Genomic DNA, 17,789 nt, shown 5'->3' on the forward strand with positions numbered 1-17,789 from the left:
CCGCCCCGAGCCCCAGGAAGAAGAGCGAGACGACCTCTTCGCTGGCCTCCTGGCACATCGGCGCCGCCCCTGGATTCGTCCCGCCTGCAGTCAGGACTAGGACCAGCTTGGCCCGCTTCTCGTCGGCCGCCCATCGCTCGGACTCCCAGCGGACAGCCCACAGCCCCGCCTGCACGGCTGCGTGAATTTCAGCCCCTGTCGAGAGCAGAGATATCCCGGGTTACTCGCGAGGTGAGGAGATCAGTAAGAGAAGCAGCAATTACCCCCTCTCGCTGCCACCACCCCACCCCCCCCACCCAAGGTGCGTTGGCATTCCGTTTGGCTCAGTGTGTCTCTCTCTCTCTCGCCTCAGAGTCAGAAAGTTGCGGGGTCAGGTCCCACTCCAGAGACTTGAGCACAAGAATCTAGGCTGACACTCCCAGTGCAGTGCTGAGGGAGCGCCGCACTGTCGGAGGGGCAGTACTGAGGGAGCGCTGCACTGTCGGAGGGGCAGTACTGAGGGAGCGCCGCACTGTCGGAGGGGCAGTACTGAGGGAGCGCCGCACTGTCGGAGGGGCGGTACTGAGGGAGCGCCGCACTGTCGGAGGGGCGGTTCTTAGGGAGCGCCGCACTGTCAGAGGGGCAGTACTGAGGGAGCACTGGACTGTCGGAGGGTCAGTACTGAGGGAGCGCCGCGCTGTCGGAGGGGCGGTACTGAGGGAGCGCCGCGCTGTCGGAGGGGCGGTACTGAGGGAGCGCCACACTGTCGGAGGGGCGGTACTGAGGGAGCGCCGCACTGTCGGAGGGGCGGTACTGAGGGAGCGCCGCACTGTCGGAGGGGCGGTACTGAGGGAGCGCCGCACTGTCGGAGGGGCGGTACTGAGGGAGCGCCGCACTGTCGGAGGGGCGGTACTGAGGGAGCACCGCACTGTCGGAGGGGCGGTACTGAGGGAGTGCCACACTGTCAGAGGGGCGGTACTGAGGGAGCGCCGCACTGTCGGAGGTGCAGTACTGAGGGAGCGCCGCACTGTCGGAGGGGCGGTACTGAGGGAGCACCGCACTGTCGGAGGGGCGGTACTGAGGGAGTGCCACACTGTCAGAGGGGCGGTACTGAGGGAGTGCCACACTGTCAGAGGGGCAGTACTGAGGGAGCACTGGACTGTCGGAGGGGCGGTACTGAGGGAGCGCCGCACTGTCGGAGGGGCAGTACTGAGGGAGCACTGCACTGTCGGAGGGGCAGTACTCCGCCATTCAATGCGATCATGGCTGATCTTCGCCCTCAGCGCCACTTTCCTCACTATCCCCTCCATCAGTGGCCCAATTGTGGGAGTTTTCTAATGGGGCCCACTGGGGACCAATCAATCTCCCCTGATGCAGTCAGAGACCACGTTAAACGGATCATCCTCCGCTATCTCCAGCGTGATCCCACCACCAAACACATCTTCCCCTCCCCTCCCCTCCCAGCATTCCGAAGGGACCGCTCCCTCCGCGACACCCTAGTCCACTCCTCTAACACCCCTTCCCCTTCGCCCAGCACCTTCCCGTGCAAGCGCAGGAGATGCAACACCTGCCCTTTCACCTCCTCCCTTCCCACTGTCCAGGGCCCCAAACACCCCTTCCAGGTGAAACAGCGATTTACTTGTACTTCTTGCAATCTAGTATTACTGTATTCGCTGCTCACGATGCGGTCTCCTCTACATTGGGGAGACCAAACGCAGATTGGGCGACCGCTTTGCGGAACACCTCCGTTCAGTCCGTAAGGGTGACCCCGAGCTTCCGGTGGCCTGTCACTTTAATTCACCGCTCCACTCCCACTCGGATCTCTCTGTCCGCGGCCTCTTGCACTGTTCCACGGAAGCTCAGTGTAAGCTCGAGGAACAGCACCTCATCTTCCGATTCGGCACTTTACAGCCTTCCGGACTCAACATCGAGTTCAACAATTTCAGATCGGAGCCTCTGCCCCTATTTTTTCCAGGCGGCAGCTCTTGATGATTCTGCCATCCCCATTTACACCTCCTCTAGACCCATCTTATGTTAACTTGACCCATTACCATCTTTTGCCCCATACCATCGTCCCTTTTGTCTCCTAGGCCTAGAAATTCAGTTAGGGGCGCCCAGCTCGCCTGGGCGCCGGAATTACCGCTGCGCGCGGAGCCACTTGCGCCAGCGGGATATTCAGTTTCAGCGCCCCAAGTGGAAGCCGGCCGCTATACAAGGGTTTCGGCGTCCCGCTTGGGGCGCTGAGACTGAATATCGGCGCGCAAAGTGCCGCAGCGCCACCCGCTGCGGCACGGCGGCCTGCGGTACTGCAGGCCTTCCTCTCACTCTTAAGGGGGAGGTGCCTGCAACAGCGCGATCCCCGCTCGCGAGTGCCGGCAAATGAGCCCGGCACCAAGGAGAAGTGCCGGGCTCTCTGGAAACAGCCGGCAATGCCGCGGGGGGGGGGGGGGGGGTGGGGGGTGTAGGAGGCCGGGGACGGAGGTGCGGGCAGGCAGCTGCCGAAAAAGCGGCCGGCCGCACCTCCACCTTAACTCGCCCCACTACCGGCACAGGTAGGCCCCCGTGTACCGGTCGCTGTTTGCGGCCGGCGCGGGGGAGGCGGCAGCAACCAAATATGGCCAGCGGGGCGATAGCGGGGCGCTGCGCACACCGATGACGTCATTGGTGGCGGGGCAGCGCTACTGGCTAACGCCGCCATTAGCGCCCCGCTAAATATCGCGGTAGGTTTGCACAGTGGCGCAAAAGCCCTCTTTGGGCGCAAACTGGTGGCGCAGGCCACCGAATTTCTAGGCCCTAATCTCTCCTGCCTTCCACCCGATCACAGACCTTCCCGTTTAGTCTTTCCTCCCCTCCCCCCTTTCCCTGCCCCCTTCACTTGCTTAAAAACCTCTCCCATCTCCAACTTTCTCCGGTTCTGACGAAAGGTCATCGGCCTGAAAACGTGAACTCTGGCTTCTCTCTTCAAGTGCGTACGCAGCCCAGGGGCTTCTTTGAACTTACGTCCACCAGCAACCATCGCATCGGTGAAGGTTATGGCGTGGTCGATGTGCTTGGGTGAGGCCTGGATTAATTGGCCCGGCCTCCACACCTTGAATTTAGATGAAAACTTAATGATGTTGAAATAGTCGCCAGGCTTCAGATCTCTCAAGATGGTCCTCATGGCTTCCTTAGTCTGAGAGGAGAGGGAAAAAATTCAGTCACCGACTCTCGGTGGGTGTGAGCGGTCATTCGCCCCTCCCCTCCCGCATCCTCTTAGTCGGAATGTTGTGGGTTCGAGCCCCCACTCCACAGACTTGGTCCAGGCCTGAGACTCGCCCGGTGTCAGTACTGAGGGAGCGCCGCACTGTCGGAGGGGCAGTGCTGAGGGAGCGCCGCACTGTCGGAGGGGCGGTACTGAGGGAGCGCCGCACTGTCGGAGGGGCAGTACTGAGGGAGCGCGGCACTGTCGGAGGGGCGGTACTGAGGGAGCGCCGCACTGTCGGAGGGGCAGTACTGAGGGAGCGCGGCACTGTCGGAGGGGCGGTACTGAGGGAGCGCCGCACTGTCGGAGGGGCAGTACTGAGGGAGCGCCGCACTGTCGGAGGGGCAGTACTGAGGGAGCGCCGCACTGTCGGAGGGGCGGTACTGAGGGAGCGCCGCACTGTCGGAGGGGCAGTACTGAGGGAGCGCCGCACTGTCGGAGGGGCAGTACTGAGGGAGCGCGGCACTGTCGGAGGGGCGGTACTGAGGGAGCGCGGCACTGTCGGAGGGGCGGTACTGAGGGAGCGCCGCACTGTCGGAGGGGCAGTACTGAGGGAGTGCCGCACTGTCGGAGGGGCGGTACTGAGGGAGTGCCGCACTGTCGGAGGGGCGGTACTGAGGGAGCGCCGCACTGTCGGAGGGGCAGTACTGAGGGAGTGCCGCACTGTCGGAGGGACAGTACTGAGGGAGTGCCGCACTGTCGGAGGGGCGGTACTGAGGGAGCGCCGCACTGTCGGAGGGGCGGTACTGAGGGATTCGGTTGGAAAGGAGGTTTCGAGAGAGAGGAAGTGAGCGATGGGAGGAGAGACGAAGGTGAGTGAGAGGGAGGGAAGGGGAGAAGGGAAGAGAGTGAGAGGGAGGGAAGGGGAGAAGGGAAGAGAGTGAGAGGGAGGGAAGGGGAGAAGGGAAGAGAGTGAGAGGGAGGGAAGGGGAGAAGGGAAGAGAGTGAGAGGGAGGGAAGGGGAGAAGGGAAGAGAGTGAGAGGGAGGGAAGGGGAGAAGGGAAGAGAGTGAGAGGGAGGGAAGGGGAGAAGGGAAGAGAGTGAGAGGGAGGGAAGGGGAGAAGGGAAGAGAGTGAGAGGGAGGGAAGGGGAGAAGGGAAGAGAGTGAGAGGGAGGGAAGGGGAGAAGGGAAGAGAGTGAGAGGGAGGGAAGGGGAGAAGGGAAGAGAGTGAGAGGGAGAGAAGGGAAGAGAGTGAGAGGGAGGGAAGGGGAGAAGGGAAGAGAGTGAGAGGGAGGGAAGGGGAGAAGGGGAGAGAGTGAGAGGGAGGGAAGGGGAGAAGGGAAGAGAGTGAGAGGGAGGGAAGGGGAGAAGGGAAGAGAGTGAGAGGGAGGGAAGGGGAGAAGGGAAGAGAGTGAGAGGGAGGGAAGGGGAGAAGGGAAGAGAGTGAGAGGGAGGGAAGGAGAGAAGGGAAGAGAGTGAGAGGGAGGGAAGGGGAGAAGGGAAGAGAGTGAGCGGGAGGGAAGGGGAGAAGGGGAGAGAGTGAGAGGGAGGGAAGGGGAGAAGGGAAGAGAGTGAGAGGGAGGGAAGGGGAGAAGGGAAGAGAGTGAGAGGGAGGGAAGGGGAGAAGGGAAGAGAGTGAGAGGGAGGGAAGGAGAGAAGGGAAGAGAGTGAGAGGGAGGGAAGGGGAGAAGGGGAGAGAGTGAGAGGGAGGGAAGGGGAGAAGGGAAGAGAGTGAGAGGGAGGGAAGGAGAGAAGGGAAGAGAGTGAGAGGGAGGGAAGGGGAGAAGGGAAGAGAGTGAGAGGGAGGGAAGGAGAGAAGGGAAGAGAGTGAGAGGGAGGGAAGGGGAGAAGGGAAGAGAGTGAGAGGGAGGGAAGGAGAGAAGGGAAGAGAGTGAGAGGGAGGGAAGGGGAGAAGGGGAGAATGAGAGGTGTGACTGACCTGCTCCATCTTCGCGCCCTCCATGGAGCTACTGACGTCAATCACAAAGACAACATTCTTGGACAGAACAGGGAGGCCTCGGGGCGCAAAAAAGTGGACAAAATAGCCATTGTCGATCTGGAATCGGAGGCAGAGGATATGAGAGTCAAGTGAAGAAAGAGGCAGAAGCTGGCCGTCACATCACTCCCCGCTACAGACCCCTAATGATGCAATGTGGTGTGATGGGCCATCCCCTCCCAATACTGGTGGCCGTGCCTTCAGCTCCTGCGCTCCTCCAATTCCGGCCTTTCGCTCATCCCCCGATTTCCGTCACTCCACCATTGGCGACCGCGCCAGGGCCACCGAGCTCTGGAATTCCCTCCCTAAACCTCTCCGCCTCTCTCTCTCTCTCTCTCCTTTAAGACGCTCCTTAAAACCGACCTCAATGACCCAGCTTTTGGTCGCCGGTCCCTAATATCTCCTTATGTGGCTCGGGGTCAAGTTTTGTTTGATAATCGCTCCTGTGAAGCACCTTGGGACCTTTTGCTACGTCAAAGGCGCTATATAAATACAGGTGGTTGTGTTCTCAGCTAAGAATCACAGCGAGTTTACAGCCCAGAAACAGGCCATTCGGCCCCTCTGCTCCGTGCCGGTGATCCTGCTCCACACCAGCCTCCTCCCGCCCCCTCTTCATCTCACCCCATCGCCATATCCTTCTATTCCTTTCTCCCTCGTGTGTTTATCCAGCTTCCCCCTTAAACGCATCGACGCTATTCGCCTCGACCACTCCCTGTGGGAGCGAGTTCCACATTCTCACCACTCTCTGGGGAAAGAGTCGCGCAAAATTGTAGTCCTGCCAGAACCAGCATTATCCAGGCCAGAGTGATCTCCCGGAAGAGTTCTTGTCGCCGAAGGGGGTCGGAGAGAAATTGCCCACATTTTATTCCCCACCCTCAAATTTGTCTGGGGTTTGTTAAGCTGGTTTCTCGCCTCCCCCGGGAGATCACGCGGGTTGCGGGTGGGGTAAACATAAGAACATATGAAATAGGAGCAGGAGTTGGCCATTCGGCCCCTCGAGCCTGCTCCACCATTCAATAAGATCATGGCTGATCTTCTACCTCATCTCCGCTATCCTGCACTATCTCCATTTCCCTTGCTTCCCTTAATATTCAAAAATCTATCGATCTCAGCCTTGAATAGACTCAACGACTGAGCCTCCACAGCCCTCTGGGGTAGAGAATTCCAAAGATTCACCACCCTCTGAGTGAAGAAATTCCTCCTCATCTCAGTCCAAAATGGCCGACCCCTTATCCTGAGACTGTGACCCCTGGTTCTAGACTCTCCAGCCAGGGGGGAAACAGCCTCTCAGCATCTACCCTGTCAATCCCCCCTCAGAATCTGATATGTTTCAATGAGATCCCCTCTCATTCTTCTAAACTCTAGAGAATATAGGCCTAGTCTACTCAACCTCTCCTCATAGGGCAATCCCCCCATCCCAGGAACCAGTCTGGTGAACCTTCGCTGCATTCCTCTATGGCAAGTATTTCCTTCCTTAGGTAAGGAGACCAAAACTGTCCACAATACTCCAGGTGTGGTCTCACCAGGGCCCTATATAATTGCAGTAAGACGTCTTTACTCTTATACTCAAATCCTCTTGTAATAAAGGCCAACATACCATTTGCTTTCCTAATTGCTTGCTGTACCTGCATGTTAACTTTCAGTGATTCGTGTACAAGGACACCCAGGTCCCTCTGAACACCAACATTTCCCAATCTCTCACCATTTAAAAAATACTCTGCTTTTCTATTTTTCCGACCAAAGTGGATAACTTCACATTTCTCCACATTATATTCCATTTGCCATGTTCTTGCCCACTCACTTAGCCTGTCTATATCCCCTTGAAGCCTCCTTGCATCCTCCTCACAACTTACATTCCCACCCAGCTTTGTATCACCAGCAGACTTGGAGACGTTACATTTGATCCCCTCATCCAAATCATCGATGTAGATTGTGAACAGCTGAGGTCCGAGCACTGATCCTTGCGAGTACCTGCGGTAACCCCAGGCGAGTGACAGGGGTAATCGCAAATTGTGTGGGACGGGCTGGATGGACCAGAGCATCATCGCCTCTCCGTCATTCTGTTGTGTCTCAAGGGGTTTTATACCCTTACCTATATAACAATTAAGAAGGACTCCGGGGCGGAGAGTTTAGTTAACGGCCATTTTATTTACAATGTGCTTCTTCACTCAATGCACTACATTTCCCATAGTGCATTGCAAATCACCACTACAGTATCCCATGTGGGACAATTCTAATACACATTCAAAATACACAACACATTCTTTGTCTGATCATAACTTATGGTTGAGGAACTCAAGCTGTGCCGCGGGAAGTCATTTAAAAAAAATTAGTTCTAGGATGTGGGCGTCGCGGGCAAGGCCCAGCATTTATTGCCTGACCCTAATCGCCCTTGAGAAGGTGGTGGTGAGCCTCCTTCTTGAACCGCTGCAGTCCGTGTGGTGAAGGTGCTCCCACAGCGCTGTTAGGGAGGGAGTTCCAGGATTTTGATCCAGCGACGATGAAGGAACGGCCGATATATTTCCAAGTCAGGGTGGTGTGTGACTGGGAGAGGAACTTGGAGGTGGTGGTGTTCCCCTGCGCCTGCTGCCCTTGTCCTTCTAGGCGGCCGAGGTCGCGGTTTTGGGAGATTCACGTTACACCCATTTCTTTGAAGTGGAGAGTGGCACTCAGCCTGTGAGATAAGGTGTTAATGGTTGCTCCCTGCTGCTTCTCTCCAGGTATTTCCCTTACAGGCTTACCTTTCAGAGAAACTAGAATCATCGACCCCACTGTCTGCTAATCCGTAAATGAGAACAACCGCAACCTGTATTTATATAGCGCCTTTAACGCGTTCCAACACGTCACACGATTGTTTATCAGTCAAAACTTGACCCCCGAGCCAGAGGAGGATATGTTAGGACAGGTGACCAAAAGCTTGGCCAAAGGGATGGTCCTCACAGACCAACGTGATCCCAGATGATTCACTTCAGCAAATGCCTTGGTCTGACCACACTCTTCATTTCTTGATGGAGAGGGACTGAGAGACACCAGATAGAGTACAGCTATCTCCCTGAGGGAGAGGGGACTGAGAGGCACCAGTCAGTGTACAGATATCTCCCTGAGGGAGGGGGGACTGAGAGACACCAGTCAGTGTACAGATATCTCCCTGAGGGAGAGGGGACTGAGAGACACCAGTCAGTGTACAGATATCTCCCTGAGAGAGAGGGGACTGAGATACACCAGTCAGTGTACAGATATCTCCCTGAGGGGGAGGGGACTGAGAGACACCAGTCAGTGTACAGATATCTCACTGAGAGAGAGGGGACTGAGAGACACCAGTCAGTGTACAGATATCTCCCTGAGAGAGAGGGGACTGAGTGACACCAATCAGTGTACAGATATCTCCCCGAGAGAGAGGGGACTGAGATACACCAGTCAGTGTACAGATATCTCCCTGAGGGAGAGGGGACTGAGAGACACCAGTCAGTGTACAGATATCTCCCTGAGGGAGAGGGGACTGAGAGACACCAGTCAGTGTACAGATATCTCCCTGAGGGAGAGGGACTGAGAAACACCAGTCAGTGTACAGATATCTCCCTGAGGGAGAGGGGACTGAGAGACACCAGTCAGTGTACAGATATCTCCCTGAGACAGAGGGGACTGAGTGACACCAGTCAGTGTACAGATATCTCCCTGAGAGAGAGGGGAATGAGAGACACCAGTCAGTGTACAAATATCTCCCTGAGGGAGTGGGACTGAGAGACACCAGTCAGTGTACAGATATCTCCCTGAGAGAGAGGGGACTGAGAGACACCAGTCAGTGTACAGATATCTCCCTGAGGGAGAGGGGACTGAGAGACACCAGTCAGTGTACAGATATCTCCCTGAGAGAGAGGGACTGAGAGACACCAGTCAGTGTACAGATATCTCCCTGAGGGAGAGGGGACTGAGAGACACCAGTCAGTGTACAGATATCTCCCTGAGGGAGAGGGACTGAGAGACACCAGTCAGTGTACAGATATCTCCCAGAGAGAGAGGGACTGAGAGACACCAGTCAGTGTACAGATATCTCCCTGAGAGAGAGGGGACTGAGAGACACCAGTCAGTGTACAGATATCTCCCTGAGAGAGAGGGGACTGAGAGACACAGTCAGTGTACAGATATCTCCCTGAGAGAGAGGGATTGAGAGACACCAGTCAGTGTACAGATATCTCCCTGAGGGAGAGGGGACTGAGAGACACCAGTCAGTGTACAGATATCTCCCTGAGAGAGAGGGACTGAGAGACACCAGTCAGTGTACAGATATCTCCCTGAGGGAGAGGGGACTGAGAGACACCAGTCAGTGTACAGATACCTCCCTGAGGGAGAGGGATTGAGAGACACCAGTCAGTGTACAGATATCTCCCTGAGGGAGAGGGGACTGAGAGACACCAGTCAGTGTACAGATACCTCCCTGAGGGAGAGGGATTGAGAGACACCAGTCAGTGTACAGATATCTCCCTGAGAGAGAGGGACTGAGAGACACCAGTCAGTGTACAGATATCTCCCTGAAACAGAGGGGACTGAGAGACACCAGTCAGTGTACAGATATCTCCCTGAGGGAGAGGGGACTGAGAGACACCAGTCAGTGTACAGATATCTCCCTGAGGGAGAGGTACTGAGAGACACCAGTCAGTGTACAGATATCTCCCTGAGAGAGAGGGACTGAGAGACACCAGTCAGTGTACAGATATCTCCCTGAGGGAGAGGGACTGAGAGACACCAGTCAGTGTACAGATATCTCCCAGAGAGAGAGGGGACTGAGAGACACCAGTCAGTGTACAGATATCTCCCTGAGGGAGAGGGACTGAGAGACACCAGTCAGTGTACAGATATCTCCCTGAGGGAGAGGGGACTGAGAGACACCAGTCAGTGTACAGACATCTCCCTGAGGGAGAGGGGACTGAGAGACACCAGTCAGTGTACAGATATTTCCCTGAGGGAGAGGTACTGAGAGACACCAGTCAGTGTACAGATATCTCCCTGAGAGAGAGGGACTGAGAGACACCAGTCAGTGTACAGATATCTCCCTGAGGGAGAGGGACTGAGAGACACCAGTCAGTGTACAGATATCTCCCAGAGAGAGAGGGACTGAGAGACACCAGTCAGTGTACAGATATCTCCCTGAGGGAGAGGGACTGAGAGACACCAGTCAGTGTACAGATATCTCCCTGAGGGAGAGGGGACTGAGAGACACCAGTCAGTGTACAGATATCTCCCTGAGGGAGAGGGGACTGAGAGACATCAGTCAGTGTACGGATCTCTCCTTTTATAGCAGGCATTTCAATGGGGTATCCTTCCCAGTTAAATGCTCAGTACCTCATTAAGCAACATGTGGAGAATGGAGAGAGATTAAAAGACGCAAGTGGAATTGCAAGTTTCCCCTGGGACCACAGAACTGTACCTCCTCCTCCCCACCCGCACCCCTCCCCTCCCCTCCTCCACTCACCTGCACGTCCCCGATTAGGTTAGTCGGTCTGACGCCGTACTGGACCACAAAGTCTCCCAGAATGCCTTGGCTGGAGTAGTGGGCCTGCTGCTCCGGGGTCGGGGCGAACCTGATCCGGGCGCAGGTCGGAGTTCGCTCGATGGTGGTGGATTCCGGGCTGTCCTGGCTTCCTGCGGAGAGAGGGGGGAGACCACACGAGGCGAAGGTTAACGGAGGGGGGTCAAGCGGCAATTGGTTCAGTGGGAAACGGAGCAATGGCTCGGGCGCGCTGGCGCGGCCCACCCACCCCACCCCATGCAGAGTCAAGTTCCCCTACAGCGCCTCATCAAACAGCCCCTTCTGCGGTTAGGAATGGGGAGGAGGTCGGTTTACCAGTCCTCCAGGAATTGAAGATTCAGCTCCGGGACATGGCTACGAGCCAAACTCCCATTCTCTTTAAACATTTAATAGTTCTAAACATATTGGAGACGGGATGAAAATGCTATTTGACTGACGATCAAGCATCATCGACTTGGCTAATTAAGAACATAAGAATTAGGAGCAGGAGTCGGCCATTCGGCCCCTCGAGCCTGCTCCGCCATTCAATGCGATCATGGCTGATCATCGACCTCAATTTTTCGAGGGGGCGACTAGGTGTGTGGATGAGGGAAATGCTGTGGATGTGGTTTACATGGATTTCAGTAAAGCTTTTGACAAAGTCCCGCATAGGAGACTGGTCAAGAAGGTAAGAGCCCATGGGATCCAGGGTGCCTTGGCGCGTTGGATCCTAAACTGGCTGAGTGGCAGGAGGCAGAGGGTGATGGTCGAAGGTTGCTTTTGTGACTGGAAGCCTGTGTCCAGTGGGATACCTCAGGGATCGGTGCTGGGTCCCTTGCTGTTTGTGATCTACATAAATGATTTGGATGAGAATGTAAAAGGTATGATCAGTAAGTTCGCAGATGACACGAAAATTGGTGGGGTGGTAAATTGTGAGGAGGAAAGCCTCAGGCTACAGGACGATATAAACGGGTTGGTCAGATGGGCGGAAAAGTGGCAAATGGAATTTAACCCTGAAAAGTGCGAGGTGATGCATTTTGGACGGACAAATAAGGCAAGGGAATACACATGAGTGGTAGGACCCTAGGAAGTAGAGGGTCAGAGGGACCTTGGTGTGCATGTACATAGATCCCTGAAGGCAGCAGAACAGGTAGATAAGGTGGTTAAAAAGGCATATGGGATACTTGCCTTCATTAGCCGAGGCATAGAATATAAGAGCAGGGAGGTTATGATGGAGCTGTACAAAGCGCTGGTTAGGCCACAGCTGGAATACTGTGTGCAGTTCTGGTCGCCACACTATAGGAAGGATGTGATTGCTTTGGAGAGGGTGCAGAGAAGATTCACCAGGATGTTACCTGGGATGGAGCGCCTCAGCTATGAAGAGAGACTGGACAGGCTGGGGTTGTTTTCCTTGGAGCAAAGAAGGCTGAGGGGGGACCTGATTGAGGTGTACAAAATGATGAGGGGCATAGATAGGGTAGATAAAGAGGAACTTTTCCCCTTAGTAGGGGGGTCAATAGCAAGGGGGCATAGATTCAAGGTAAGGGGCAGGAGGTTTAGAGGGGATTTGAGGAGGAACTTTTTCACCCAGAGGGTGGTTGGAATCTGGAACTCAATGCCTGAAAGGGTTGTGGAGGCAGGAACCCTCGCAACATTCAAGAAGCATTTGGATGAGCACTTGAAATGCCATTGCATACAAGGCTACGGACCAAATGCTGGAAAATGGGATTAGACTGGACAGGGATTGATGGTCGGCGCAGACACGATGGGCCGAAGGGCCTCTTTCTGTGCTGTATAACTCTATGACTCTATAACTCCCTCTCTCTCCCGCCCGATCCCCATATCCCTCGATTCCAAAAATCTATCTGTCTCAGCCTTGAATATATTGCAAAGGGGATGGAGTATAAAAGTAGGGAAGTCCTGCTACAACTGTACAGGGCGTTGGTGAGACCACACCTGGAGTACTGCATACAGTTTTGGTCTCCGTATTTAAGGAAGGATATACTTACATTGGAGGCAGTTCAGAGAAGGTTCACGAGGTTGATTCCGGAGATGAAGGGGTTGACTTATGAGGAAAGGTTGAGCAGGTTGGGCCTATACTCACTGGAGTTTAGAAGAATGAGAGGGGATCTTATTGAAACATATAAGACTCTGAAGGGGCTCGACAGGGTAGATGCAGAGAGGATGTTTCCCCTCGTGGGGGAATCTAGAACTAGGGGGCATAATTTCAGAATAAGGGGGCATCCTTTTAAATCGGAGATGAGGAGGAATTTCTTCTCTGAGGGTCGAGAATCTTTGGAATTCTCTTCCCCAGAGAGCTGTGGAGGCTGGGTCACTGAAGGTGGAGATAGACAGATTGTTGAACGATAAGGGAGTCGAGGGTTATGGGGAGCGGGCAGGGAAGTGGAGTTGAGGCCAAGATCAGATCAGCCATGATCTTATTGAATGGCGGAGCAGGCTCGAGGGCCCGAATGGCCGACTCCTGCTCACACGTCTTATGGTCTTATGTCTTATGTTCTTATGTTCAAAGACTCAGCATTCACAGCCCTCTGGGGCAGAGAATTCCAAAGATTCACCGCCCTCTGAGTGAAGAAATTCCTCCTCATCTCAGTCCAAAATGGCCGACCCCTTATCCTGAGACTGTGCCCCCTGGTTCTAGACTCTCCAGCCAGGGGGGAAACAGCCTCTCAGCATCTACCCTGTCAATCCCCCCCAGAATCTTATACGATTCAATGAGATCACCTCTCATTCTTCTGAACTTCAGAGGGTACAGGCCCAATCTACCCAATCTCTCATCATAGGGCAGCCCTGTTAAGACCCTGTTCGCTTTCCGATTGGCCGTGGGATGGCGGGGACGCAGTGAGGATGGACGTGATGGGCGACCAATGGCACGGGAGCGCGGCGGTCGGAGGCCGGAGGCCATCTTGGCAACCGTACCCCGTGCAGATACAAGTTCCCCATCAGTGCCTCATCAAACGCTCCCGGGACGGTAAGAAACTAACTGGGGTAGAGGAGCAAAGAGATCTGGGGGGGTGGGGGGGGGGGGGGGCGGATACAGGCCCATAAATCAGCAGCAAACCCAGTTGATAAAGAGCGCATATCCATCTTTCGGGATGAGACGTTAAACCCGAGGCCCCGTCTGCCCTCTCGGGTGGATGTAAAACATCCCGTGGCCACTATTGGAAGAAGAGCAGGGGGGGGCCCAATATTTAGCCCTAACCAACATCATTAAAACAGATGATCTGGTCATTGTCACATTGCTGTTTGTGGGAGCTTGCTGTGCGCAAAATTGGCTGCTGCGTTTCCCACATTACAACAGTGACTACACTTCAGAAAAAGGCTGTAAAGCGCTTTGGGACGTCCGGTGGTCGTGAAAGGTGCTATAGGAATGCAAGTCTCTCTTTCATACAAACGTATTGAGTATTGTGTGCAGTTTTGGTCGCCTTATCTGAGGAAGGATGTTCTTGCCATGGAGGGAGTGCAGCGAAGATTCACCAGACTGATACCTGGGATGGCAGGAATGACGTATGAGGAGAGATTGGGTCGATTGGGCTTGTACTCGCTGGAGTTTAGAAGAATGAGAGGGGATCTCATTGAAACTTATAAAATTCTGACAGGACTAGACAGACTAGATGCAGGAAGGGTGTTCCCGATGGTCGGGGAGTCCAGAACCAGGGGCCACAGTCTAAGGATAAGGGGTAAGCCATTTAGGACTGAGATGAGGAGGAATTTCTTCACCCAGAGAGTGGTGAACCTGTGGAATTCTCTACCACAGAAGGCAGTTGAGGCCAGTTCATTAAATATATTCAAGAAGGAGTTAGATATATTTCTTAAGGCTAAAGGGATCAAGGGGTATGGGGAGAAGGCAGGGGCAGGGTACTGAATTTGGATGATCAGCCATGATCGCATTGAATGGCGGAGCAGGCTCGAGGGGCCGAATGGCCTACTCCTGCTCCTATCTTCTGTGTTTCTAAAACACTGGGGTTCATTTCCAGAAGTCTGCAGCAACTCGCCAAGGCTTCTTCGGCAGCACCTCCCCAACCCGCGACCTCTACCACCTAGAAGGACAAGGGCAGCAGGTGCACGGGAACACCAGCAGCTCCAAGTACCCACCCCTGAAGTCACACGCTTGGAAATATATCGGCCGTTCCTTCATCGTCGCTGGGTAAAAATCCTGGAACTCCCTCCCTAACAGCGCTGTGGGAGCACCTTCACCACACGGACTGCAGCGGTTCAAGAAGGCGGCTCACCACCACCTTCTCGAGGGCAACTAGGGATGGGCAACAAATGCTGGCCTTGTCATCCTGAGAATGAATTTAAAAAAAACAGAATTCTAAAACAGGAAGGGAACATTAAATTTATATAGAACCCTGGTTAGAGCACACTTGGAGCACTGTGCGCTGTTCTGGTCTCCATATTATGAAAAAAGGATATCGAGGCACTGGAGAAAGTGCAGAAAAAATTTACAAGGATGCAGCTATCAAGAAAGATTGAGCAGGCTGGGTCTCTTTTCTCCGGAAAGACTAACAGGGGACCTGAGAGAGAGGTGAAGAGGTTTAGGGAGGAAATTCACAAGCTCGGGAGCCCTGGCGCGGTCGCCAATGGTGGAGCGATGGAAATCGGGGGATGCGCGAGAGTCCAGAATTGGGGGAGCGCAGAGATCTCAGAGGGTTGTAGGGGGTTACAGAGATAGGGAGGACATGTGGGGGTTTGAAGACGAGAATGAACTAACATCTGAACGTACATCCTAACAAAGAGGGAGCCATCGGGTGCTCAGGACGGACATGCGCGACCGCGAGATGCTCGACAAAGGAGACGCACAAACGACGGTTACCTGTATCGTTGGAGGTCAACTGTTTGCTGGTCCTGATGGGCAGCACCCGGACGTACTCAATGCCGGCACGCTCCGAGATTGCCACCTCGACGGTCAGGTTGCGGACCACCTGCCCGGGCCCGAGGCTGACCGCCAACTCGTACAGGCCCAGCCGCCGCTGCAGCAGCTCCTCGTAGGTCAGCGCGAAGTCCACGCGGCCCCGGGCCGCCACGTTCACCGCCAAGCGGAATCTCTCCATCTCGTGGTCCCTGCGGCAGATGCAAGCGTTCAGTCCCGTGGCTCTGGTTAGATACAGATTAAAGATCCCTCTACATTGTCCCAACAAACACTCCCAGGGCAGGTACAACACAGGGTTAGATACAAAATAAAGCTCCCTCTACACTGTCCCCATCAAACATTCCCAGGGCAGGTACAGCACAGGTTAGATACAGAGTAAAGCTCCCTCTACACTGTCCCATCAAACACTCCCAGGGCAGGTACAGCACGGGTTAGATACAGAGTAAAGCTTCCTCTACACTGCCCCATCAAACACTCCCAGGGCAGGTACAGCACGGGTTAGATACAGAGTAAAGCTCTCCCTACAGTGCCCCATCAAACACTCCCAGGGCAGGTACAGCACGGGTTAGATACAGAGAAAAGCTTCCTCGACACTGTCCCATCAAACACTCCCAGGGCAGGTACAGCACGGGTTAGATACAGAGAAAAGCTTCCTCTACACTGTCCCCATCAAACACTCCCAGGGCAGGTACAGCACGGGTTAGATACAGAGTAAAGCTCCCTCTACACTGCCCCATCAAACACTCCCAGGGCAGGTACAGCACGGGTTAGATACACAGTAAAGCTTCCTCTACACTGTCCCCATCAAACACTCCCAGGGCAGGTACAGCACAGGGTTAGATACAGAGAAAAGCTTCCTCTACACTGTCCCCATCAAACACTCCCAGGGCAGGTACAGCACGGGTTAGATACAGAGTAAAGCTCTCCCTACACTGCCCCATCAAACACTCCCAGGGCAGGTACAGCACGGGTTAGATACAGAGTAAAGCTCCCTCTACACTGTCCCCATCAAACACTCCCAGGGCAGGTACAGCACGGGGTTAGATACAGAGTAAAGCTCCTGCTACACTGTCCCCATCAAACACTCCCAGGGCAGGTACAGCACGGGGTTCGATACAGAGTAAAGCTCCCTATACACTGTCCCATCAAACACTCCCAGGGCAGGGTACAGCATTGGTTAGATACAGAGTAAAGCTCCCTCTACAATGTCCCCATCAAACACTCCCAGGGCAGGTACAGCACGGGTTAGATACAGAGTAAAGCTCCCTCTACACTGTCCCATCAAACACTCCCAGGGCAGGTACAGGAGCGGTTTGATACAGAGTTAAGCTCCCTCCACACTGTCCCATCAAACACTCCCAGGGAAGGTACAGCACGGGTTAGATACAAAGTAAAGCTCCCTCTACACTGTCCCATCAAACACTCCCATGGCAGATACAGCACAGGGTTAGATACAGAGTAAAGATCCCTCTACACTGTCCCCATCAAACACTCCCAGGGCACGCTTCAGCATGGGTTAGAAACAGAGTAAAGCTCCCTCTATACTGTCCCCATCAAACACTCCCAGGGCAGGTACAGCACGGGTTAGATACAGAGTAAAGCTCCCTCTACACTGTCGCCATCAAAGACTCCCAGGGCAGGTACAGCATGGGTTAGATACAGAGTAAAGCTCCCTCTACACTGTCCCCATCAAACATTCCCAGGGCAGGTACAGCACGGGTTAGATACAGAGTAAAGCTCCCTCTACACTGTCCCATCAAACACTCCCAGGGCAGGTACAGCACGGGTTAGATACAGAGTAAAGCTCCCTCTACAATGTCCCCATCAAACACTCCCAGGGCAGGTACAGCACGGGGTTAGATACAGAGTTGAGCTCCCTCTACACTGTCCCATCAAACACTCCCAGGGCAGGTACAGCACAGGGTTAGATACAGAGTAAAGCTCCCTCTACACAGTCCCAACAAACACTCCCAGGGCAGGTACAGCACAGGTTAGATACAGAGTAAAGCTCCCTCTGCACTATCCCCATCAAACACTCCCAGGGCAGGTACAGCACGGGTTAGATACAGAGTAATGTTCATTTTGTGTCGATTAGTCTGGGCCGTGTGGTACCAAGGATACCTGGTCGTGACGAGCGTCACTGTCTTCCCCAGTTTCTGCAGGAGTTGATACACCTGCTTCGCCGTCGCTTTCCCCATCACTTTTGCCACGTAAAGCTTGCCGTCAACTGTCCTA

The 17,789-nt window shown here is 54.6% G+C and overlaps 1 protein-coding gene across 1 annotated transcript in view; it reads right to left on the reverse strand.

The window, feature by feature from the left end:
- LOC147086828 (inter-alpha-trypsin inhibitor heavy chain H6-like) overlaps window positions 1-15,735 on the reverse strand; it is a 19,375-nt gene extending 3,640 nt beyond the window's left edge. The window contains exons 1-5 of the mRNA XM_085978330.1: window positions 15,498-15,735; window positions 10,628-10,797; window positions 5,101-5,217; window positions 2,980-3,151; window positions 1-195 (exon numbers count right to left, since the gene is read on the reverse strand). The exon at window positions 1-195 is cut by the window's left edge and continues 3,640 nt beyond it. Of these exons, the coding sequence (XP_085834456.1) occupies window positions 1-195; window positions 2,980-3,151; window positions 5,101-5,217; window positions 10,628-10,797; window positions 15,498-15,735 (892 nt within the window). The remainder of the gene's footprint in view (window positions 196-2,979; window positions 3,152-5,100; window positions 5,218-10,627; window positions 10,798-15,497) is intronic.
- Between the last annotated feature and the right edge of the window lie 2,054 nt (window positions 15,736-17,789).

The sequence above is a fragment of the Somniosus microcephalus genome, unplaced genomic scaffold (assembly GCF_052327205.1).
Source record: "Somniosus microcephalus isolate GS21.2 unplaced genomic scaffold, FLI_Smic_1.0 unresolved_chr7, whole genome shotgun sequence".
Classification (NCBI taxonomy): Eukaryota; Metazoa; Chordata; class Chondrichthyes; order Squaliformes; family Somniosidae; genus Somniosus; species Somniosus microcephalus.